This window comes from Malaclemys terrapin, chromosome 1 (assembly GCF_027887155.1).
Source record: "Malaclemys terrapin pileata isolate rMalTer1 chromosome 1, rMalTer1.hap1, whole genome shotgun sequence".
Taxonomy (NCBI): domain Eukaryota; kingdom Metazoa; phylum Chordata; order Testudines; family Emydidae; genus Malaclemys; species Malaclemys terrapin.
Window position 1 is genome coordinate 106,551,932 of NC_071505.1, and position 24,885 is coordinate 106,576,816.

Consider the following 24,885-nt stretch of genomic DNA (forward strand, 5'->3'; position numbering starts at 1 on the left):
CTCACCTTACATGTGAGTCTTCTCCAGGGTCCAGGCACCTAATTAGTGGAGCCACACCTGCATAACTCCACTAATTAGGTGGGTGGCCCTTCATTCTCTCGTGTGCAGCCGCCCAGGTGTGCACCTTAGAGGGAACTATCCGCGGACCACCTGAATGGAGCTCGCAGACCACGGGTGGTCTGCGGACCACAGTTTGAGAACCTCTGCCATAAATCACTGTGCCTTTCCTTCTGTGCATGATACACTGCCATGCTTCTCAGCCTGCCAACACTGGGAATTCGTGATATCGGTTCCATCACATTGATGCTTTAGGTCTAATATAACTGAGGATAGCAGGGATTGAGTCTTCTTTTAAAAGTTATCAAATTTTCACCTCTGATCCAAAGCCCACTGAAGTCAATGTGCATCATTAATTACAGTGGGTTTTGGATTAGACCTTGTAAATTGAGTTCTTGTTGCCATTCTAATTTATTTTGGCTATTGTAGGTTTGCTGTGGAACTTGTCCTCCAATGACCAGCTGAAGACCCTGCTGATCAGAGACACCCTGGAGCCACTGACAGAGACCATTCTTATCCCCTACTCTGGTTGGCCAGATAGAGATTACCCAAAATCAACTATTGTATCTGACCCTGATATCTTCTACAATGCCACAGGATGCCTGAGGTGAGTTCTCCATCTACAAATACCCTAAATGCCACTGATGATAAAGCTGGGTTGAACACTCTTTTTGAACTTTACATGCTTCCAAGCACAGAGGGGAATGTCTTGTTTTCAGGCTGACGTGTAGGTCGGATTTTGAAATGCCAACCTAGTACATATCTGAACTGAACAGCTGCTGTTCAGTATCCTAAAAACAACTTTATTTATAAAGTTCCTACAACCCTCTCCAAGGAGTGCAGCTAAAACATTCCAGGAAAAATAACCAGTAATCAAGGGCCCAGTTATGCAAGCCTTATTCCTGCAAATAGTCGCATTGAAATCAAGGGGAAGGCTCATGTAAGCAGGAACTGTGGCTGTGGCTTGCAGGATTGGGCCCTAAATGTATATTATAATATTAATGGTCTTTTAAAAAATTGCACCTTTATAAAGTCTGTGCAGGGGACGGGAGAGTCATTTAGTCCAATACAAGGGAAGACAGTCATTTAAAAAAAAAAAAAAGGGGGGGGGGGCGGGGAATACTTTTCCGGTCAGTTTTCTAAAGTGTAGAGGGATGGGTGGAGCTGAGTATCCAGCTTTCCAAACCGAGGGGCCGTTGCAGCAAAGTTCTCTCACCTACTGATCTAAACTGTGGCTGATGAAAGGTAGTGGTTGTCTCCACAGGGAAGAGATGTCAGAGCACATGTACCTCATCCACAAAAGTACTGCCTCTGACCCAGCTGTCGCATCACTTGCAGAATCAATGCCTGTTTAATTTTGTTCCGTACAATTGATAGGAACAGTGAAGTTCTCATTCAAATACCTAGTAGCTGGCCCTTTGGCAGTCTCACAAAAACATGTCTGCCCTTTTGCTCCCTCCCTCCCATACACACACCAAAATACTTAACATACCCAAAGCGGAGTGTGAGTATTTGTCAGTACCTCTGGACAGCTGGGTGGGTTTAGGATTGCAATAAATGAAGCATTATTATTTAAAAAGTAATATTGAAATGCTCAGTGATGCATGTGGAGAATAATAGTTAGACCAATAAGTTTGTTTAGTTATTTTTTATTGTGCTAGAATGAAACATTGTTATGGAAAGTACTTACAAATTATAGTAAGTATCCTCAGTACGTACATACAAAGAAACCTGTCTTAAGCATTCATGTGACTGATGTATCAATTCCTTGATTAGAATGTGGCCTTCTAATAAAGATGAAGCAGAGCTGTATTGTGTACATGTATAGCTACTTTGGGGTGGTTTCTTAAGATATTATCAAACGAGGCAGAAGGCTGCCTGGTATATTGATTTACTATAGTGGGGATATTTTCTGAAATTCTGGGTTCACTGACCACTCACAGGCAAGACTTCAGCAATGTGGTCACATTTATAATTAATGAAGCTGAGCATATTGTAAAACAATGGCTTGTGCAGCCTCTGGAGAGGAGGTTCCAGGTACATGAACAATTCAAGTGCTTCTGTGGTGAATCTGTGACACTGGGATCAATCCCATGCAGAATTTGCTCCTCTGCCTTCCCAGCTGTTGTAATAGTGCTGTGAAGCTGTGATGTAGCAAGGGGAAGGACATCAGATACACAGCTGCATTATTTATGGTCCTCGAGCTGACCAAAATATTTCTATCCCATGCTGCTGTACTGCATCTGCTTGAGTGAGACTGGATTCCAGAGGTCCCCACACACCTAGCCCACTGAAAAGAATCACCATCGGTAACCATTTAATTTGTGAACTCCAGCAATAAGGCATTTAGGTTCTGATCCAGCACTAAATAAAAAGGGTCTTTCCATGGACTTTAAGGAGTCTGGATCATTGAATAACCAGATGAGTAATTTACAAACTATTCACCCTGGAATTGTAAAACAGACACTATTCAGTTATAGTAATTTTATACCAAACATGTATTTACTTTCTTATTCACTGATAAGTGTTGTGCCACTGGCTTTTTACTTGTTATTGAGAGCATGGATGAGATGCAAAATTAATCCATGGAAAGCCTAAGGTGTGTCAGAACTGGAGATTAAAACTGGACAGTCAGTGAACACAGTTGTATTCCACTCTGTCCTTTCTGTCTGCAGGGTGTTTTTCTTTAAAGGTGATACACTGAGACACATCTTAGTGGTAGAGACTTTAAAGAAATGTTCCTTTGTCTTTAATTGGAAATAATCAGATTGCTGCTTCGTAGATTTCCCTTGGGATACTAAGAGGTGGTCATTAGAGAATATATTTAATTTGTAAGCTCTTCTTTGGAGCCCCTCCCATGTTATCCCAGGACTGCACAAACATTACTGAATATATCTTCACAGCAGCCCATGAGGTAGGGAAATACTATCTCCACTTTACAAAAGAGGAGTCTGAGGCACAGAGATTAGGTAATGTGACATGCCTGTGGTCACACAGGAAGACAACAGAAGAGCCAGGAGTTGCCCCTAGACTTCCTGATTCCAAGGCCAGTATCTTAATCACAAGACTCATTTCTATCAGCAGTGAAAGGAAGTCTCTACATTTTACTTGCAAAATCCACTTTAATTATTTATCTCCTCAAGTTAGTTTTGATTTTGCAGCAGCATGACAGTGACTGGCAAACAGGGCCGGCTCTAGGTTTTTTGCCGCCCCAAGCAAAAAAAATTTTGGCTGCCCCCTGGGCTCCTCACTGGACCCCCCTGCTGCCCCAGCCCTGGGCTCTCTTCCCCCTCACCTGCACCCTCCTGCCGCCGCAGCCCTGGGTCACTGGTAACTCGCTCCCACAGCAGGTCATTCAGCAGGAATTTTAGATGTGCACAGAACACAGACAGGATTGGTTCCCATATGGTTACAGAACTGCAGTAACGTGGAACAATTTTCAGCTTGTGTGACTGGAGGATATCTGGATGCATATTATAAGACTGTCCTACATAAATGAGGAAAAGTTGAGGTGCCTTTATTATTCTTTTGTTCCGCTCTTTCTTGCTATGGGGAATTTGCCAATGCAATATCACTGTCTTCCTTTTAAACAAACAAAAAAGGCAATGGCTGTTGAAAATAGCAATTCCAGTCCTAATAACCACTGGGAAGCATTTTTTGCTCAATTTTATCCTACTTTTTCTAGAGCAAGTTACAGTGGATCAGTATATTTGATTTGGGAGAAATGAAGTAACAGCTGCCCAAACTGAGCTTGAGCACTCCTGAATTTTGAGGTGTTCAAATCTGGAAGGCAGGTGCACGGAGGGGGGGCTGTGGCTCTGCGGGGGAGCACGGCAGCATGTATGCAGCAGTGTGTCTGGCACTGCGTGGAGCCAGACACGCTGGTCTGAGTGGCACGGTAAGGGGGCTGGGGAGTTGGATGGGGCGGAGGTTCGGGGGGGGGGCAGTCGGGGCAGGGAGAAGGGAGGGTTAGATGGGTCAGGGGTTGGGGGGGCAGTCAGGGGACAGGCAGCGGTTGGATAGGCATGGGAGTCCCGGGGGGTTGTCAGGGGACAGGTAGGGGTTGGGGTCTTAGGGGGGGGGGGGGGAAGTCTCAGGAGGGGGCAGTTGGGGACAAGGAGAAGGGAGGCTTAGATAGGGGGTGGGATCCTGGGGGGCAGTTAGTGGCAGGGGTCCCGGGAGGGGGTGATCAGGGGACAGGGAGCAGGGGGGTTGGATGGGTTGGGGTTTCTGTGGGGGGCAGTCAGAGGGAGTGGATAGGAGCAAGGTGGGGCTACCCTCCCTCCCTCCCCGTGGAGTGTCCTATTTTTTTTTAATGTTAAAATATGGTATCCCTACCTCCACAGTGCAGCTCTCCATTCACTGCAGTATGAGGTCTCAGCTACCTCCCTACCTCCCCCTCTTTCCTGTTGGTAGTGGCCAAGGGAATGCTGGGAAATGTAGTTCTTTCCCTGCTCGAGGGCTGGCTCTATAGGCAGGGAGCTAACCAAGGAACTACAGCTCCCAGGGCCCCCTGTTGGGTCTCAGCTCCCATGCTGGATCCCTGCTGCCCCTGCAAATGGGCTGCCCCAAGCATGTGCTTGCTTTGCTGGTGCCTAGAGCCGCCCCTGCTGGCAAAAGCCACTCTTAAACCAAAGTACAAGTGTCCACACAGCTTTTTGCACCAGTTTAAATGAATTGGTTATAAAATCAAACCTTTAGTTAAAGCAGTGCAACTTTCTTATGGTGAGAAGCCACTGGGCTCTGCACCACATTATGACTTCAGCAGGACCAGCTCCAGCCTTTTTGCTGCCCCAAGCGGCGAAGCGGGGGGGAACAAAAAAAGATAAAGCTGCAATCGGCGGCACTTCAGTGGCAGCTCTACCGCGCCGCTTCATAATTCGGCGGCGGGTCCTTCACTCTGAGGGGACTGAGGGACCCGCTGCCGAATTGCCGCCGAGGACCTGGACGTGCCGCCACTTCCCATTGGCCACCCCAAGCACCTGCTTCCTTTGCTGGTGCCTGGAACCGGTCCTGGACTTCAGACAGGTGCACTACACTTGCAAGAGCTAAACACAAGTGTGAGCACAGGAGATTTTTGTTTTTGCTAACAAGTCCAAGAAGATGTATAGTAGATCAACTATTGCAATTAATAAGTCAATTATATGAGCAAAGTAACCTGGCTGTAGTTTTGGACATGCCTCAGTGAAGTACGTAGAGCTGAATGTGAAACTTCTAGCCTGAGAAGCTGTTCTGTTTCAGCTTGCAGATGTGTGTTTTGTTAACAAATTCTCTTTGGTTTTGGCATACAGATCTCCTTTAGTGGAGTAGTTGTGTATTCTCCCTTGTCAAACATCATGATTTTACAGCACACATGCAGTGTTGGTTATACCAGACACATGTTCAACAATGAAGATTCTGTTCCTGTAGGAGCACTGCAAGGCCACAGATATCCTAACTACTAATTAACTTCAGTTATAACGGATAATAAACCAATGTAAAAGGCAAGACATTTTATTTGAGGGATTATAAAACCAAACCAAGACAAACATTAACTACTTGGTATAAACTTTTGTGTCCTAGTTAATGTCTACTATGGGGTAGCATACATGGAACTAAAAAGATAATCCTGGCATCTATAAACGTGCCAAAACTTTGTGTATACAAAGAGATATGCCTGTTAATTGTGCCCCTTTACAACGGGCATCTGTCATCTTAGGCTTGATTAGTTATTTGCTTACGTATATAGCCCAGAACAGCCTCTTCAAAGTCAGCCAGGATGCAGAGGCACAGAATTATTCCCAGTGCTGGCCAGGAACTAGTCTTACAAAGATTATTGTAGCAACTTTACAAACCATGCTATTTGCTTACTAAAGGATAAAGAATTCCAATGTGAACTGTTTGGGATCAATTAAAAATGGACATTGAGCCAAACTCGTCATTGGGGTAGCTCTACGGAGTTCAGAGGAATTACAAAACCTGTTCAGAGAATCCAGAAGAATTTTGATTAAATTTTTTTAAAAATTATTTTTGTTTGCACTCTTCTGCCCTTCCCACTTTTGTGTAATGAAATACCATGAGAAGATGTATTTCTGACCAAAATGAGATCAAGAAGTACTGGGCACCTCACAAATAAGGCTGACCTCTCAGGTTGTATAACTCAGTTCTTGGGGGGGGGGGGGGGGGGAGATTCTGATAAGATTTAGGATCCTTGCCAAGCCTTATAAAATTGTCCATTTTCAATAAAGGATAAAGAGAAATGGTCTTGATTTTTTTCTCTCACACTTCAACATTGTTGTTGTCCCATAGATTACAGTGGAATTACCCCTGCTGTGTGTCTGTATTAAATATGGGAAAATCTGGCTCACCGAAATCCAAAGGAATGCTACAGAAAAGTCATACAATGAAAAACAGAGCACAGAAGGTGCTATGCTGGCAAATAATTTGTTTTAATGTATATACATTGCCAGAATATAAATCTGTAATTAGTCCTTTCTTTTGTAATAACTGACATGTTTGTTGCTCATGTTGTTAGTCTGTAGCCTGCAGCATGTATGGCAGCATGAAAGCTGTACTTTGAAGTTTAAAAACTATACGTGGCATATGTCTCGTGTTAAAGGTGAACTGCAAAGCTGCTTTTCAAAAAATTAACACGCTCTTCATGATACCAAACAAATAGCTGCCAAAGATAAATGCAGGCCAAAAAATAAGTAAGAAAAATGTTTTAAGAAATTTACATTGAAATATTTAAAAATGTATTCCTTCTTTACTTACAAGATAAGACCTAAATTCAAGATTCACCATCAACAGCTGATAAATTGCAAATAGCTAAAACGCTGCAATGAACACAGGAAAATGCTCAAGTATCAGAGGGGTAGCCGTGGTAGTCTGGATCTGTAAAAAGCAACAGAGAGTCCTGTGGCACCTTTACATCTGTTAGTCTTAAAGATGCCACAGAACTCTCAGGAAAATGCTCACCACCTCTGGTCCAGTGTGTATATGATCTTGGTCAATTATTTCAGGAGAAACATAGAAGCCCAATCTTGAGTCCAGGATCAGGTCCATGAGTGGGGGCTGGGGTGGGAAGAGGATGAAGGTTGAACTGATTTTCATATATTTTGCTTTAGAGTGTTAAAATATTGGCAATATTTACCCTGTGCATGTGATATAAGTGATAGTGGGCTGTGATTTTTTAGAAGAATTTCAAAATCCCTTTCTACTCTGATATTTGTGATTTCCCCCTCCAATTGTTCGCTCTCTCTTGCAAATTCTGCTGGTCATAAAACTAAATATTAGAAAGCAATCAGGCATGTTTCAGTGGCTGCCAGACACTGAGCTTCTGACACAATGGCATTGTTTGTATCTGAAAGAAACTTTGGCATTGTTTCCTGAACACCCAGAGTTAGTTAAATCAAAAGAAAGGGTGTGTTGCCTAACAACCAGGCAAATAGATAAAATTGGCTTTACTATTTAATGAGCTAGTCAAAGGAATGCTGCAGACCTGGAACTGAACCCAGGGAAAGTGTTGTGGGTTTTAAAGGTAATGTTGCATGTCTTTCTCTTGATCTGAAAGTACTGCACTCTGCTCTGCTTTGGCTTCATTCATTCCCTCAAGTGGAACTAGATGGGTTGGGTAGCCTCACAGCCTGAACTGTTATGGTAGCCACTACATGCTGAATATATGGTCTTGGATATGTCGGTGCACGGCTGGCAGGGCTCTGCCTTTAAAATAAAAAACAAACCCCTGTTCTTAGCACAAGATTTCCTGTGTTTCTTTGCTGTCCTGTGAACACTGATGAGAATGTGATCTCCCTTTTGGCATGAACTACCTATTCAGAAGGGTTCTTCATGAATAACGGGAGATAAATGCCTTGCACTGGACAGAAGATGATTGTTCTGCCCGAGCTGCTGCAGAAGCAGATTTACACAAAGCAGGCGAGAGGCAGAGCTCCTTAACTGCAGAGTGGGGAGGCTGCTTCCTTATCAGAGCTGTGTGCTGCCCTTACTTAGGGTTACCATTCGTCCGGATTTACCCGGACATGTCCTCCTTTTTGTGCTAAAAATAGCGTCCGGGGGGAATTTGTAAAGCACTCACAATGTCCGGGATTTCCCCCCGGCAGAGCAGAGCGAGCGGCTGGGAGGGCTGCAGGGAAGTCCCGGGCTGGACTCAGGAGCAGCTGTAGAGGAGCCGGATCCGCCCTGCATTCTGAGCCGGCAGCTCCCTTGCAGCCCAGTCCGGCAGCACTGTGCAGGGCCAGGGACCGGGTTTTGTTGTGCAGGGCCAGGGACCGGGTTTTGTTGTGCAGGGCCAGACCGGGTTTTGTTGTGCTGGGGAGCTCAGCCACGTGTCCGGCTCGGCTGCACAGAGCCCAACACCCTGTTCTGAGCAGCAGGGTAAGGAGGTCAGGGGGCAGGAAGGTTCTGGAGGTGGCAGTCAAGAAACGGGGGGGGGCTTTTTGGGGGGAGTGGAGAAAGTTTTGGGCAGTCAGGGTACAGGTAGGGGGTAGGGTCCTGGGGGGCAGTTGGGGGGGGTCTTAGGAGGGGGCAGTTAGGGGACAAGGAACAGGGAGTCTTAGGTAGGGGGTGGGGTTCTGGAGGGCACTTAGGAGCAGGGGTCCCAGGAGGGGGCAGTCAGGGGACAAGGAGCAGGGGGGGAGTGTTTGGGAGTTCTGGGGGGGGCTGTCAGGTGGCAGGGGTGGGGAGATGGATCGGAGCAGTCAGGGGACAGGGAGCAGAGGCGTTTAGATGGGTCGGGAGTTCTGGGGGGGGGCTGTCAGGGGGTGGGGAGTGGTTGGATGGGGCGTGGGAGTCCCAGGGGTCTGTCTGGGGGTGGGGGTGTGGATAAGGGTTGGGGCAGTCAGGGGACAAGAGGCAGGGAGGCTTAGATAGGGAGTGGAGTCCTGGGGGGCAGTTAGGGGCAGGGGTCCCAGGAGGGGGCAGTCAGGGGACAAGGAACGGGGGGAGGGTTGGGGGTTCTGGGGGGGCGGGAAGTGGGAGGGGCAGGGGCGGGGCTAGGGCGGGGCTCCTCCCGTCCTCTTTTTTTCTTGCTGAAATATGGTAACCCTACCCTTACTAGTCTCTGGAATGTTCATTCCCCCTTCACTGTCCTCTTCTTCTCCATACCAATTCATTCTTCATTTAAAACAACACAGACCTAGGGCGTAGGAACTAGTGCTCAGTGTACCACAGCTGCCAATCTTTCTTATTTCAGCAGAGGATTCCTGGCTTTTTAAAATCATTCCTGTGGGTCGCTTTATAACTGGAATGTCCCACAGAAAAATGCATCCCAATTCTTTGAAAGGACGGATGGTCTTTTGGTTAAGGAATTGACCTATGGCTTAGGAGATCTGGCTTTAGTTCCCAGTTGTGACTCAGAATTCCTGTGACACCTTGGAAGAGTTACTTAGTCTCTCAAAATGTGGTTGTACAGTGCTCAGCAGACTGGGGCCTTGATCTCAGTTGGAGCCTGTAGGTGCTACTGTGATATAAATTAGTAATGATATTACACCTCTTTGACCCCTGTTGCAGCAGGACCTTTTTACATTATCTCCATTCTCTGAATCTGTCCCTATCTTTTCTGGTCTCCCACCCAGCTTCACAATCCATTCATTTCCTCCCTGTTCTTTCCAGCTCAGCAGCTTGCAACCCAGCACCTTAGTCGGTTACTAAATACGTCCCTGAATTCGTAGCCCTGGCTGCTTTCGCACTTCAAAACTGTGTAAGGCATGAAGGGAATGCTGCTCCTTGAACTTCCTGAGATGTTAGGAATGCCATTGTTCAGTGACACAGGAAGGCAAGGCACTGATCTCTGGCCTTCACACACAGTTTTTCCATTCACTTTTTTAAATAAAATTTCAGTGACTTTCATTTTGATAGGAGTACAAAAGTCCTGTATTTATCAGCAGAACAGCTGATGCACAGACCCTCAAAGTACAGTATAAGCAGTCCCACAATGCCCCACCACTGTGTCTCAGTGCTGGAGGGGCCTCCTCTCCGCTTCAGTTCAACCTTAATATTAGTAGTTCTGTAAAATATTCTTTTCTTTCAAAATCTTTTCTCGTTTTACTTTATAGTAATCCTTTGCCCTAATATGCACCTCTCATCTCAGGATCCAAACATATTTTACAAAGAAGAATTAGTTGAGTCTCTAGAAACACCCTTATGAGATAACTAAACGATTGCTTCAGCAACAGGACATAACACTGAAAGAGTTTAAGATGGAATGAAGGGAATAAGCATATTGTGTAGACATTAAATGAGGAATTTAGGTGGGCAGAATTACCGAGACTAGTGTGTACTCAGGTTTGGTCAGGTCACCAGGACTAGCACCCCTAAGTGAACAAGTGCCATGTGATTTTTACTGGCCACAGGTGGTCAAAACCTCATCCAAAAGACAGCGCTGCCAGCAGCAGTGTGCTCCCTAACAGTATACGGCAGCATTGATTCAGTTCAGCCTCAGAACGAAAAGCACCACCTACTGATTCACAACATCCTCTGTCCTCGTGGTGCTCCCTGAAGGACTCTCATCCACATTCTGACCTGGCCTGACCCTGCTTAGGGCCAAATGGTCACAGCCCTTATTTGGTCATGTACAGGGGAGTATGTCTTCCCTCCACCCTGTTACTCCCCTGCTCAAATTGTGGTAAGGAATGGGAGGAGATATGGCCATACATGCGCACACAGTGGAGAGTAAAGGAAGGGATGAAATAACTTACTCCTCCCTAGAGCAAAGTCATGCCTCTGAATCGTAATTTCTTCTTGGTTCTGCTCCTTAGGCAGTGCAGCCATGTGCCAGCCCTGGCCAATCACAATTGGAAGGCTACACTCTAGCCCTTTGTAAGATCTGACAGTATTACGCATCCAAGCACTATGGCTGCTGCTGTCATCAAAAATTCATACATGAGGATGCTTTTTGTGCAGTGATTTTAAACTAGTGTGCTGTGGCATAGTGCAATTCCATATCAGCTAGTGTCTTTGCCAATAATGGAAATTCCGTACTTATCATTCATGATATTTTTAGCTCTTATACGCTAGTGAAACTATTTTTGATATGCGCAAGCAAGGCTGTTACACACACACACACACACACACCCTCTTCTGTAGGTATAACCATAAACTGGCAAAAGGGATGACTTATTTCAAGTGTGTAGTGTCTGAGGAAAATTAAAATTGCAAAGCAACACTGATGGACACCATGTGAATAAGCTTGATTTCCAAGTGCATTAATTCTACTCAGTATCATTTCACAAGGGAACGAATGAACTCAGAATTATGCATACTAACAACAAAGCGTGACCCAAAAGAAAACTGCAGTTATAGTGTATCCTTGTTTAAACTGTATGAAAACCACCAGAGGCAAAAAAGCACGAGAATTGCATTGGCAGCAGATAAAACACCACATCTGTTTTACAATGCATAAACAATAGGGAACTTTTAAAGTGGTAGCTCATCAGCTTTATGGAATTAATAAAATTTTAAACCATTGTAATTTGCCACCTGGTTGTGTAAAACTTTTTTGATTAATTTATTGTGAGTGACTCATTTAAAGGGAAATTTTGCTACTTTGTGATGAACTGTGATATCAGACTGCATTTTATATTCTTTTCCAACAAAGAACCTGAAATGTGGTGCAGTATGCAGGCCCCTTCCCAGCAGAACTGCCTGAGGTCTAAATAGTGAGGCTTAGATTTATGATGCCATTGTTCTGAAATTCAGATCACATTCCGTTATAGAAATAAATGTATCTTAAAGTTATTGGCCTCATTGCTCTCTCCATAAATTGGTAGTTCATGCGGGGCTCAGCTTCACGTGGGAGGTTTTGGTTTTTAAATCACTTTTATAGTTCATGTTAAGATTATGTCTCACAAACCGCAGATCTTCTGACTGAAAGCCGGGGCAGACAGTTGTTCCCTGTTGATCTGTGAGGCAAAAGAAATCATGCAGCACAGATTCAGTGGCACTCTGCGCTGGAATGGGGGAGGGAGGGAAAGGTGACTTTAAGCTGCCTTTGCACCTCCTATATTCTGGGACTCTTCAGGAGCCCTCTGGGCTCGCCTAACTTGGACTCCAACTGCCAGTAGCCTTCTATGGGCCATGGAAAGGAGAGAATAGCCGGAGCGTAGTATGCTCTGGCCATGTTCCCTACCTCTCCACTCCCTTGGTAAATTACCTTTGTCTGGGGATAGCAAGGGAGGCCAGTGTAAAATTGCCCTCTCAGCTGTACACCTCTGAGCAAAGCCCCTTACACAGAGGGCATTCCCTGGGGTGGAGACACATACTTGCTGCCTTTAAGTCCCTTTTATATAAAGGGGCCTTGAAGCAAACAGGGAATCAGGGCTAGGATCTTATATTGGGACACTAAACCAGGTGAGTGTAAATATTCCCCCACCTCTCTTTCACCTGTGGAAGCAAAGGGGAACTAAATATTTATAGCTGATGAGATAGACCCACAAACTCACGAGGCGGTCGAGGAGATGAGGTGAGCAAGGAAGAGGTGCTTGGCCACTGACCAGTCCATCAGTTCTTCATAGCATCACTGTGGGGACTCTAGGGGAGAGAAGGGAGCCTTTCCCAATGGATCTAGCAAAAGTCTCCTCTCATGCTTACCTTTTGCATGCAGCAGCAGCAGCAAAAGTGGCTCATCTCCTCACTCCAAGAGGTGAGGCAAGACTGCTGCTGTCGCTTCCAGGAAAAGCCCACTTCCTGTTCCCTCATGCCACATTCCTATCACTGCTGCCGTAAAGAAGCTCTGGGCCTTTTTCCCTCCTGGGCTGAGTTCTCCTTACATTCAAGTGAGGTGAAGGGCAGTCGCAAAAAGGGAGCGAAATATACACTTGTTCACTGTCCCAGTACAATAGCTGGGACACGGACTCTGATAATGTCTAGGGCAGGCCACCAAAATAAACCCAAAAAAGAACAGAGTATGACTCCATCACCGCCTGTGGTCTCTGCTTTCAGCCTTTAGGAAATAGAGATAGAGGCTGGGGAAAGAGGAAATACAGTATGAAAATTAAATCTAAAAGTGAATTTGATGAACAAACTCCCAATTGGAATTCAGCTCCAAAGGAACTACTAATTCCTGGCAACCCTTATGGAAAAGTCCTAATATTATTTACATCTAGACACCAACTAAGTTGGTACCCCTTTGTACTAGTGTTGTACACATAGAAATGAGAATATAGTAGGAGTGAAGCCAATAGGGTTCAAGTAATCTATAGAATCCTCTCTTAAATTCTTTAGGTTTTTTAAATCAGCCTAATAAATTCTGTTGCTGGAATATAGTTCTCTATTAAGTGCTATATAGTAGGATTTTAAAAAAATCTATAGAAAGGTTACTTGAATTTGGCCTCATAACTAAGATTTTAAATTGCAGTGAGCTGAAGAAGTATGAACTTGTTTTATGGCAATTTGTGGAATTGGGGAATAAGTATTTAGAATGCAAAGTATGGAGAAGGGAGTCGTCTTCCATTATACAACACCTATGTTTTATAACTAACGTAAAAGGTTGCAGAATTTCTTATCATGTGTAACTATAGAAGAGTGATTGTGGTTTGGAGGATTGAATTGGTTTACTGCCCCAAAACATGGATGCTTATCCAGACCGGGGGGTTGCCATACTGTGGCAGGAATCTTAAAATAATCTTTCCAGTGATATTTTGACACATCCATTTACAGTCCTGAGCCGAACTAGAAATCTCAGTGGCACATGGAAATTAAATAATGGAAAAAGTCTATCCAACTTGTTCGAACTTTAAAAAGTGTTGGTCCAGCTTCTGGGTGAAGGTTTAATACCGGTCTTATTCTATACAAATAGATTCACCTATCCTTCTACAGTATGTTATATTGTGTGGGAATACTTCCAGGGTTTTAAGATGACCACCTTAATTAGCAGAGTCTTTTGTTACTTGATGACTTTTTGATTACTCAACATCTGGTGACACCCAGCAGAAGAGTCAAGTCATGGCCCCACAACTTCAGTATCTTTTCTACTATTTAGCCAGTGGGTGGCAGGAAGACAAGGAAGTGACCAATATAAATTTCTTCTTACCAATGTATTCCTTTCTGGACAGAAATATGAGTTCTGCTGGCCCAGAAGGAAGGAAAAAGATGAGAGAATGCGATGGATTGATTGATTCTCTTGTGTATTACATCCAAGGAACCACTGCAGACTACCAGCCTGATGACAAGGTACCTCTTCAAAATGAGAGGATTCTGCACCAGGACTAATTGAGAGGGGGAAACAACCAAACCATTCAATTCACAGAGATATGGTAGAACCTCAAAGATATGAACACCAGAGTTCCGGACTTACTGGTCAACCGGACACTCTGTGGAATCGGAAGTAATCAGGCAGCAGCGGAGAAGCACGTACACACACAAAAAGCAAATACTTTACTGCCTCGGGGCTTTAGCCCAGGGGCTCAAGGATTCAGCTGGGGGGAGAGAGGTTAGGGCTGCAGCTCCAGGGTGGTGAGGAGGTCAGGGTTCTGGGCCGATGTGACATTCCCCTCTGGCGTTTTCTGGACCGGTGAGCTGTTAGGTCACTCCAATCCTTAACTCTGGGAACCAGCCTTACCCTGCTCTGCTGTCAGAACCCCCACTCCTGGGCCTCTGGCATGTAAGCTGCTCCTTGGATTGTGCAACTGAATGACACTAGCCAATATCTCCAGTCCCAGACACGACCCTAGGCACCTCCGTCTTGCAGTGTCCAGTTATGCCCACTGGAAGCTTTATATGAGTTTGTCAATTTAACAAAGAAATTGATATGCATTAGGCTTGTTATCGCAAGGTGAGTCTCAGATATGCTTGAAACCAAACACACTGCTTCAGGTAGAACAAACATATTTATTAACTATAAAGATAGATTTTAAGTGATTATAAGTCGAAGCATAACAAGTCAGATTTGGTCAAATGAAATAAAACCAAAATGCATTCTAAGCTGCTCTTAACACTTTCAGTGCCCTTACAAACTTAGATGCTTCTCACCACAGACGGGCTGGTTGCTCTTCAGCCAGGCTCTCCCCTTTGATCAGTGCTTCAGTCGCTTGGTGTGGTGTCTGTAGATGGAGGTGGAAGAGAGAGGAAGAGCATGGCAAACATCTCTCCCTTTTATCATGTCCTTTCTTCCCCCTTGGCTTTGTTCCCCCCCGCCCCTCTTCAGAGTCTAGTGAGCATTACCTCATCGTAGTCCCAAACTGACCAAAGGAAGGGGGGTGACTCACTCGAGAGTCCAACAGATCCTTTGTTGCTGCCTAGGCTAGTGTCCTTTGTTCCTGGGAGGCTGGGCTGGGTTTGTCCCATACATGCCCTGATGAGGTGTGAATTGCCCCTCTGCTCTTGGAGAGTTTTTTTTCTTGGGCTTGTTTTAAGCCACGAGGACACATTTTCAGCCTCATAACTATTTACATGAAATTACAACCTATAATAACAATTACTATAACATCACTATGGGCAGGTCTATACTACAGCCAGGATCAATGCTCTGAGATCGATCCACCAGTGATCGATTTAGCGGGTCTGGTGAAGACCTGCCAAATCGACAGCAGATCGCTCTCTAGTCAACCCCTGTACTCTACCCCTGACGAGAAGAGTACCCCTTGGTGTAGACCCCACGGTAACTCGGCCTAAAGTACGTTGACTTACCGCGGTAGTGTAGACATAGCCTATGACAACAATGCTCAGTGCATCATGAGCTTTCCGAAGACACCCGACATGACAGACTTTGCATTGGAAACTACACAATCATTTTATAAGGATGAACATGGGGGTGCTGGGTGTTCCCCCAAGGTACAGAATGTCACAGCTCAGGGCTTTAGATCTTGGGGGAGTGCTGGAGCTCGGAGCTTCAGCCCCCTGGTTCTTTCCTGGCTTCAGCCCTGCAGGGGGTGCTGGGGCTTGAGGTGCCCCCCCGTAACTGAAACCAGGAGTGGAGCCATGGGGAGCCCCGAGCCCTAGCGCCGCCGCCCCGGGGCTGAAGCTGGGAATGGAGCCACGGGCTAACGCCCCTAGCCCCAGCATTCCCCCCAGAACTAAAGCCCTGAGCCCTGGTGCTCCCACGGGTCCGAAGCCCTGACCCTCCTCACCCTGCCTGGAGCCCCAACCTCCCCCAACCTCAGTGGCTGAAGTCCGTAACGTCTTGTTCAGAATTATGGACATTTCAGAGTTACGGACAGCCTCCATTCCCGAGGTGTCCATAACTCTGAGGTTCTTACTGTATGCAGAAATGATTATGAAGGAACTATCACATTTTCACTTAGCAGAGATGAAATGTCAGATAAGACACTTTTCATAGGGCGATTTATCATTGTGTCCTATGAGGATAACACACATAGGCAGAGAGTAAAATTTTCAAAGATGCCTAAGTGAATATAATAAGATGCCCCATATTTTAAAACGTGGTTTAGAGCTAGATTTGTTAATGTATTTAGAAGCCTAAATATGTAGATGGGTACTTAGTGGGGTTTTCAAAAGCACCTGTGGTTTCTGGTGGCCTAATCACTATTATCTAGTTCTTCTTTAGGCGACCAGAAACCCAAAGGTTGGCCATGTAAGATCCTGAATCAAACATTCCTCCCATGTCTGATTGTATCTTCGACACGTGCAGAGAGCTATAATGACATTTACTTCTTCATTATTTTAGGCCACAGAGAACTGCGTGTGCATTCTTCACAACCTCTCCTACCAGCTAGAGTCAGAGCTGCCTAGCAGTTATGCCCAGAACATCTATACACAAAGAAAAAATACTCCTACCAATGATAAAAGCTTGGGATGCTTTGGAACACGCATCAGGAAAGCAAAAGTGGTAATGTGTGAATTTATTATACTTTGAATTGTTAGGCCGTTCTAGTGTGGCTGGTGGCGAATGGTGATCTAACAACAGCTGCAGTAGACCTGGGGTCCTTCAGGGTTAATAACTTGTCTGGCAGGGTGGAGCCAACCAAACTCATTTCAAATGAATGACACTTCACTAGAAGCTTGTAGGTTTGTGACCCACTGCTGTTAGTATTACAATGTCTGATGTCACAATATTTTTAAATATTTATCTTTTATAAACCATTGTTTGAGTTCACAACATACTGTAGTTTGTTATGTCTGGGGGTCTGAAGAGCCAACCAATGAACTTGATTCTGATCTTATACTAGTTTTACATTGATTTAATTCTGTTGACTTCAGTTGGTGGGGTTACTCTTGATTGACATTAGTAAAAATAAAAGCAAAATCAGGTTACAATTACAGAATGCCTGCTTTAGATTGTGATGCGCTGGGTCATATAAGTTCTCCAGTTCTAAAGGTTTGATCTCTTTACATGTTTAGAAGCAACAAGATACTCTGCTACCCGAGGAAAAGAGCAGTCCCAAAGGTGTAGAATCACTCTGGCATTCCACACTTATTAGGATATATCTCTCCTTAATAGCAAAAAGTACAAGAAACTACACTCAAGAAGCATCTTTGGGAGCTCTCCAGAATCTCACAGCAGGAAGTGGACCAGTAAGTCATCCTGTTTCTTGTTTCTTTTTTCTTTCATTTAGAAATGTGGAGATGTTTACAGCTTTGAGCTCAGACCCCTCTTGTGAAGTTGCAAGTTCACAGAATGATCAGTAAGAAAGAATATGGACGTGGGGGAGCAGGCTCAGAATTGTGGATACTTTCTGCTTGGTACATTAAGGGGCTATTCCTTCTCTGTATGTGTTTCCTTCTATGTAACAAGCTAATTCATTGGGACAGAGATGAAGGCATGGGTGTATATAATAATGATGTAAAACATTTTTTCTTCTAATATTATAATTATTTCTCTATGAATTTCCTCAAAGAGCAGAGAACTCCCTCTGGCACACCCACAGCCAAGGTATTTTGGCCAAACAATCCCAGAATCAGGTGGTACAAAAGGGATTTAAAGCTGCTATTGCATCACCCATCTCTTCTGTCCAAGCTTCCACATAGTTCAGAATCTGGGCTAATATCTCAAACGTTCCTGAAAATGATCTATAGGGAACCTCATAACTGCATTGCCTGCGCTTTTCAAAAAATGAGATAACTTAATGTGATGGTTGTTTATATAGCAGTAGAGTCATAACAATTGCTCATTAAAGTTGTGTGCCTTATGACAGATGCCATTTTCAGCAGCTCATACTGTTGTCCAGAAGGCAAATGGCCTTCAGAGTATTCGATTCATGCTGCATGTAAGCGATCCAAGTATAAGGAGGACAGCCGTCTCATTGGTCAGGAACTTATCTCGTAATGCCTCTTTGCAGAATGAAATAGGTGAGCAAAGGACTAATGTTTTCTTTCAGATTTTATCTCTGTCTCTTCTCTATTTTCAGTTTTACTTCTTTTTAAAATTAAAAAAAAAATTGGATTAGTGGATTTAACAGATTTAGGGCAAAATGCTTGCAGTCTTTTTTTCAGGTAAAGGTCCCATTGACTAAAATATAGGTTTTGCCCAAGTGAGGACCATAGGCTTAGATTCTCTCTGTTTAACAGTATTATGTATTTCTCATCATATCTTTTCAGAAAAGATTAAATGAAAGAACTTAAATCAGTCCAATTTTGGAGAGGGAAGATAGTTTTGCATTTAAAGTAATTCACACTCTCACAAGTTTACCATGACGTAATTAATCCCTATATTTGGCCCTTTGAGCGTAGCCACTAGCTGTCAAGGTGACTGTATGCTGGCAGATCTTCTCATTGCGGCCTCTTCCCACTGGCACTAGTGTAAGGCCATGTCTACACTAGCACTTTCGTTGGCAACACTTTTGTCGCTCAGGAGTGTGAAAAAACACACTCTTGAGTGACGTACATTTGCCAGTAAAAGTGGTAGTGTGCACAGCGCTATGTCGGCGGGAGACATAGCTACAGCCGCTCGTTGAGCTGGTTTTATTATGTCGATGGGAGAGCTCTCATAACGCGGTTATACGAGCGACACCGTAGAATTACACTGTGTAAAATCTATGCAAGTGTGTGTAGAATCAGGCCGTTGTTCACGCTACTTGTGTGTTCTACCCCTTCCCCCCCATCCTGTGTCTCTTGTCTATTTAGATCGGAAGCTTTTCAGGCAGGGACCATCTACTACTCTGTGTTTGCTCAGTGCCTAGCACAGTGGGGCCCCATTCTCAGTCACTGAGAATAACTGAGGCACTACCGTCATAAACATGATTAGAAACACGAACACAGGAGGCTCCTTACCCACTTTACCAATGCAGCCCAGTGCAGCATTTAACCCAATAACTGCAGTATATTTTGTTGTAGGGATTCATGCTACATATTTCTGGGCATATCTTGAGAAGTGCTGAGTATCCAGAACTCTCACTGATATAGTCTCAAGCATCATTTTTCTGAAAGGGTTCTTAAGCACATGGTAACTTTAAGCACATTTAATATTCAGCCCATGCTTAGGTGCTTTCCTGAATGAAGATTGGTTTATGCACAATCTTAAATTCTTTCTTAAATCAGGGCCTTGAACTGGAGTTCAGAAAGCTCAGTAGCTCCTGTGATCAGGCCCCTAATGTATATACGTCACAGTTCAGAATTCCTACGCTAATATTTATGCTATATTCATCACACCTTGCACAGTTAGTGCAAAAATATTTTATAACAGGTACATGAATGAATTGAAAGTTCGTGAAGTGTCCCCAGCTTGGATGGGTTGGAGTAAAATATAATATATGTTAATCTGCCTCAGACTGGGGGGCTGCAAAATTTACTGTAGGGAGGAAATATCAGCCTAACAATATTTATAGCTAGACATCATTATACCCACAATTGGCTATAAAATACAATCATGAACTTTCTTATGAAGGGACAGCCCCCCTGTTAGCAGACACCCAATAACATGGGTGGAGTAAACCTGGTATTAGTGTGTTGTATATACAAAGCAGACTATATGGTACATTTGTAATTGAATTCTTTGTTTCCCTTCCATCCTCTAGCCAGAAACGTCTTATCAGATTTGGTCTCCCTACTTCCTGACTCTGTCCAAGGGTCAGAGGTTACCAATGAGACCACAGCTTCTATCTGCTACACCTTGTACAACTTGACCCAGAACAGCTCCCAGAATGCCCGGCTTCTCCTAAACACAGGTGGCCTGCCAAAGATAATGAACATCAGCAGGAGTGATAAGTAAGCCATTTTAAAGTTCCCCCCAAGATAAAAGAGCAGCAGCATCCATTGGAAAGAATATAACTTAAAGGAATAGACAGCCTAAATAATAATTATAGTGTGATTCAAATCAAACATACTGGGTAAAACAATGGAGCCCTTTTTAATAACTGCTCTATCCTGTCTTTTTAAATGGCTCCTCAAAAGGTGATAGGTAAGGCTGAGAGTCTTTCACGGAGGTCACAGAAGTCACTGATTCCGTGACTTTCTGGGACCTCCGTGACTTCTGCAGCGGCCAGTAGGGCTGACCCCAGGGCTACCTGAGCAGCTGAGGCGGCCCCGGGACCAGCCACACCGGCCGCTGCTCCGGCTGCACCAGGCAACTGGTCCCGGGCACTGCCCAGGAGCAATGGTCCGGGACCAGCATTGGCACCCCAGGCCGCCCCACCACCAGCAGCAGTTGTTGTGCCCCAGGCCGTCCCCCCACCCCCATTCCAGAGCAGCACTGGTGAGGCCCTGGGCTACCCCCCTCCCCCCAGGAAGGAGCAGCAAGGCCCCCCTCCCCCCCCCCCCCCCACACACACACACCCAGCAGCAGCTGCGGGGTCCCAGGCTGTCCGCCTGGCAGTGACAGGGCCCCGGGCCAACCTCCCCAGCAACAGCCGTGGTATACCAGAACAGCAGCAGTGTCCACTGGAGCGCTCCCCCCCTCCTCCGAGCACCTGCAGCACCCTGGAGCCCCCTAGCGCACCAAAGGTTTAGTCATGGGTATTTATAATACAAGTCATGGACAGGTCAAGGGCCATGGCTTTTTGTTTATTGCCCGTGACCAGTCCATGACTTTTACTGAAATTACTCTTGACTAAATCATAGCCTTAGTAATATGCTATGGCTATGTCTACACTGCACACCACTGGTGGCGTCATGTAGGGCATGTGTAGATACACACAGCAGTGAAAAGCAGGCTGTGTCCACCTGCAGTGTGTACATGTGCAGTGTGTACGGCTACATATGGCAGTGAAAGGCTCTGGCAGGGGATATGCAGTGGGGAAAGGCTCTGGCAGCAGGGAGGCAGTGGGACACTATGCTGGTAAAAATAGTAGTGTAGACAGGGGAGGCACTGCTAGAGCATATAGAGAGCTATGTAAGTAAGGTACATACCCACAGGGTTCAGGCGTATCTTTACTCTACTTGCCTAAGCAGTGTCTTACTATCTACACTGCTTTTTATACCTGTACGAGGGGGGCGTGCAACTTATGGTCTCTATCAGCCACTGTAAGGAGCGAGCAGTGTAGACATACCCTATATTATAGGAAATTCATCTGTTGGAGTATTAGGTCTTTTATATAAATAATTCTCTTTGTGCCAGCCCTTCTCTCATAAGGTGAAATTCACCTCAGTGTAGGAGGCCTACATAGGACCGTCCATAAACTAAAGCCCCACTTTAATCCTCAATATTGGGTTTAACTAGGACAGAGGGCCTTCGATGGGCCACTGTGCTGCAGTGTCTTTCACCCTTAATGAATAGCCCTTAGAGGTGGAGAGTTCAGATTATTCTGCTGGGAATATCATCACTAATAACTAAAGCAAGGAAGTGCGTTCCCTATACTACTGTAGGTGGTAGAGATGTCATGAGCTGTGTTGGGGGACCTGAGAGAATGAACTCAACTCTTGTCAGGGAAAGGGAGGAGGAACTGATCATAAACAATCACGTTTTTAAGTCTGAATACACATTGTGTTCACAAATTGGTATTTTAAATGTTTTATATTTCTTTTTACAAATTACAGTAATATGCTCAGCAAAGCTAGCAAAGCTGCCTCAATCCTCCTGTACTCCTTGTGGTCACATACTGATCTCCACAGTGCCTACAAAAAGGTAAGATCTGGGTTAGTGCAGACATTGAATCTGCCTTCAGATTAAACTGCTTTGGGGGTTTCTTTGTGCAATTCATGGAATGCAACGTCCTGAATACAGAACCAGAGCCGGCTCCAGGCACCAGCGGAGCAAGCTAGTGCTTGGGGCGGCCCATGGAAGGGGGCAGCACGTCCGGGTCTTCGGCGGCAATTCAGTGGCGGGTCCCCCAGTCCCTCTCGGAGGGAAGGACTGGCCGCCGAATTGCTGCCGAAGAATGAAGCAGCTTTCCCCCCCCCTCCCCTTCGCCGCTTGGGACGGCAAAAAAGCTGGAGCCGGCCCTGTACAGAACACGTGTAGAACATCTGGTAGTTCTGCATTGGTGGTAACAAATCCATGCTGTGGATCACACTGGGGAGAATTGTATTCTTAATTTGGTGTCTGTATGCTGGATCCTGCTAAGTAACGAGTGCCCCAACCCCCCATTGGGTACTCAAATAGTCTCTGTTTTGGGTTTCCTATGTGCTGCTAGAGTTGATGTAGCTGCTGTTGCTTGTTGTTGCAGTAGTACTGATGGTGGGCTATATATCAGCAGGTGTGAATCCAGCACCAGCTGAACTAATTTGATAGGGAGGGAATAAGACATCAACAAAAACAAAGGCAGGGCAGGGCACCGCCATCAAGGCAGTTTTGTTCTGGGCTTTTTTGTTAGTTTATTTAAAGCCCAGGTCTTAGGCTATGTCTATGCTAGGGCCTTGTCTACACTAAAGAGTCTTGTCGACAAAAGTTACGCCAACATACAACCACCACTTTAATTAAACCACTGTTGCATGTCCACACTATACTCCTTGTGTCAGCAGAGTGCATCCACACTAGCAGCTCTTGCATCGACACAGAGAGTAGTGCACTGTGGGTAGCTATCCCACTATGCAGCTGGCCGCAGGGTGCTTTGGGAAGAGTTTGCAATGTCTCAAGGGGCAGGTACAGCATCATATGATGCAGGTTTCTCAAGCCTATCATTCCATGGGCATTCTACTAGATTACCAGCCGCTTCACCCACACACACATCAGCTCCCTCTGCAGCAGCAGCCTGCTTGCCGCTGTGTCCCTGGTGCAGGAGAGAGCAGGATTCCACGTTAATTATTTTCTGGTTGCTGCTGGAGTGGAGCAGCATGCTCAGTTGTCAGAACTTCCCAGAACTTCGAAAGGGGAGGGGTGTATGCCTGTGTAGCTGGAATGCAGGGCAGCTGAGTTCAAAACAATGAACAAGAGCGGTCACGGTGGGAATTGTGGGATACTGGAGGAGGCCAATTATGTTGATATAATAAATGGCAGCCTCTATGCTGATGCGTTGTCGCTTTAACTTTGCCGCAAAAAACTCTATGCCTCTCGTTGAGGTGGTTTTATTTTGTCAGCAAAACAGGAGAGTTTTGCCAACAAAAATAGCATTGTAGTGTGTACACCTCCACTATTTTGTCGCCAAAAGCTGCCTTTTGCCAACAAAACTATGTAGTGTAGACAAGACCTTGAGAGCTTACAGAAGCACAGCTGTACCGCTGCAGTTGCGACGCTCTAAGGTCACCCACATGGCCGCTCTGTGTTGAAGGAAGATTTCCTGTCAGCATAATTAAACCACCTGCAACGAGGGCGGTAGCTATATTGGCGGGAGAGCGTCTCCTGCTGACATAGCGCTGTCCTCACCAGCGCTTCCGTCGGTGTAACTCATGTCAGTCAGGGCTGTGGTTTTTTTCATGCCCCTGAGTGACATAAGTTTTACCGACAGAAGTGCTAGTGTAGACACAGCCTTACTCCTATTCAAACAAAAGGGAACGGCAGGGGAAGGAGTGTTGGCCAAATTAAACAAACAGAAAATGGTCAAAACAGAATTGGCCAGCAAACCAGCTCTCATCTTTCCACTTGGAGCCTACGCAGTTGTTTTTTTCAGCCCACAAGGGGGATCACTTAAATCTGGTTGATGAGTTGGGTGCCTCTTCCCTGAATTTCTTAAAACTTGCCTCATTCTTTTTTTCCTGCTGTTTAGAACTTTCACCTTCTAAAATTCTTGGTAAATTAAAAGAGCCCAGCTTTCCAAGCTTTATTGTTTTATTATCTAGTTCCATTCTTGAGAAAAAAGAGATGTTGTGTAAGATCACTCATAAAATAGGTTGATGAATTAGACAGAAGTACAGTGTAGTTCACTGGAGTTGGTCCAAATAATCTGGTCAAAAATAGCCTTCTTCTCTTGTATGCATACAGAGTTCAGTGTCCAGGTTCTGTAACCAAAGGAAAGCCTCTGTATCAAGGAGGGCTAAGCATTGTAAACCACCCTCCAGATGCTCAGTTGGGCACTCCTCCACCACAGGAGTTATTGTCTGTAATGCTGCCCCACAATCACAGAGCAGAGAGGAAACCAGGTCAAGCCAATGTGTACTTGTGGAAACTCTGGATGAGCTAGAGAATAGTCTGTTGAGCTTGGTCCAGGGTCTGTGATCAAGTGGACAAGGAGGCAGATGCAGCAAAGGACTCCTGAATATACTTAGAATATTAGACTTTCTTTCCCACTGATGCTTCCAAAATCTATAAGACTGTAACTTTCAGCTCCCTGGAAATGCTGATCATCCATTTGTGTAAAGGACCAGTACTCTCATAAGTTACTGTAGCAAAGTGGTGCTGAAAGATCAGCTGTGATGTCACAACGCAGTCCACAGGAGTTTGTCCTCCACCGATGCGAGCAGATCTTTGAGTTGGCGCTGCATGTTGTTACCTGTCTGAAATTAGAGCATCGGTCAACCATAGATATAATAAGTTGGTTTAATTTGTCATAGCTCTCCAGGCAGACTTAAAAGTAATGGCATCTCATCTGTCTACTGCACATTGTGCCTCCCATCACAGTAGCAAAAAAG

General features: G+C 45.2%; 1 protein-coding gene across 1 annotated transcript in view; it reads left to right on the forward strand.

Moving 5' to 3' along the window:
- Window positions 1-24,885, forward strand: part of PKP2 (plakophilin 2) — a 76,690-nt gene that overhangs the window by 49,903 nt on the left and 1,902 nt on the right. Inside the window, exons 6-12 of the mRNA XM_054034281.1 lie at window positions 487-664; window positions 14,106-14,223; window positions 16,676-16,837; window positions 17,350-17,523; window positions 18,144-18,297; window positions 19,962-20,151; window positions 21,919-22,006. Coding sequence (XP_053890256.1) covers window positions 487-664; window positions 14,106-14,223; window positions 16,676-16,837; window positions 17,350-17,523; window positions 18,144-18,297; window positions 19,962-20,151; window positions 21,919-22,006 — 1,064 coding nt within the window. The remainder of the gene's footprint in view (window positions 1-486; window positions 665-14,105; window positions 14,224-16,675; window positions 16,838-17,349; window positions 17,524-18,143; window positions 18,298-19,961; window positions 20,152-21,918; window positions 22,007-24,885) is intronic.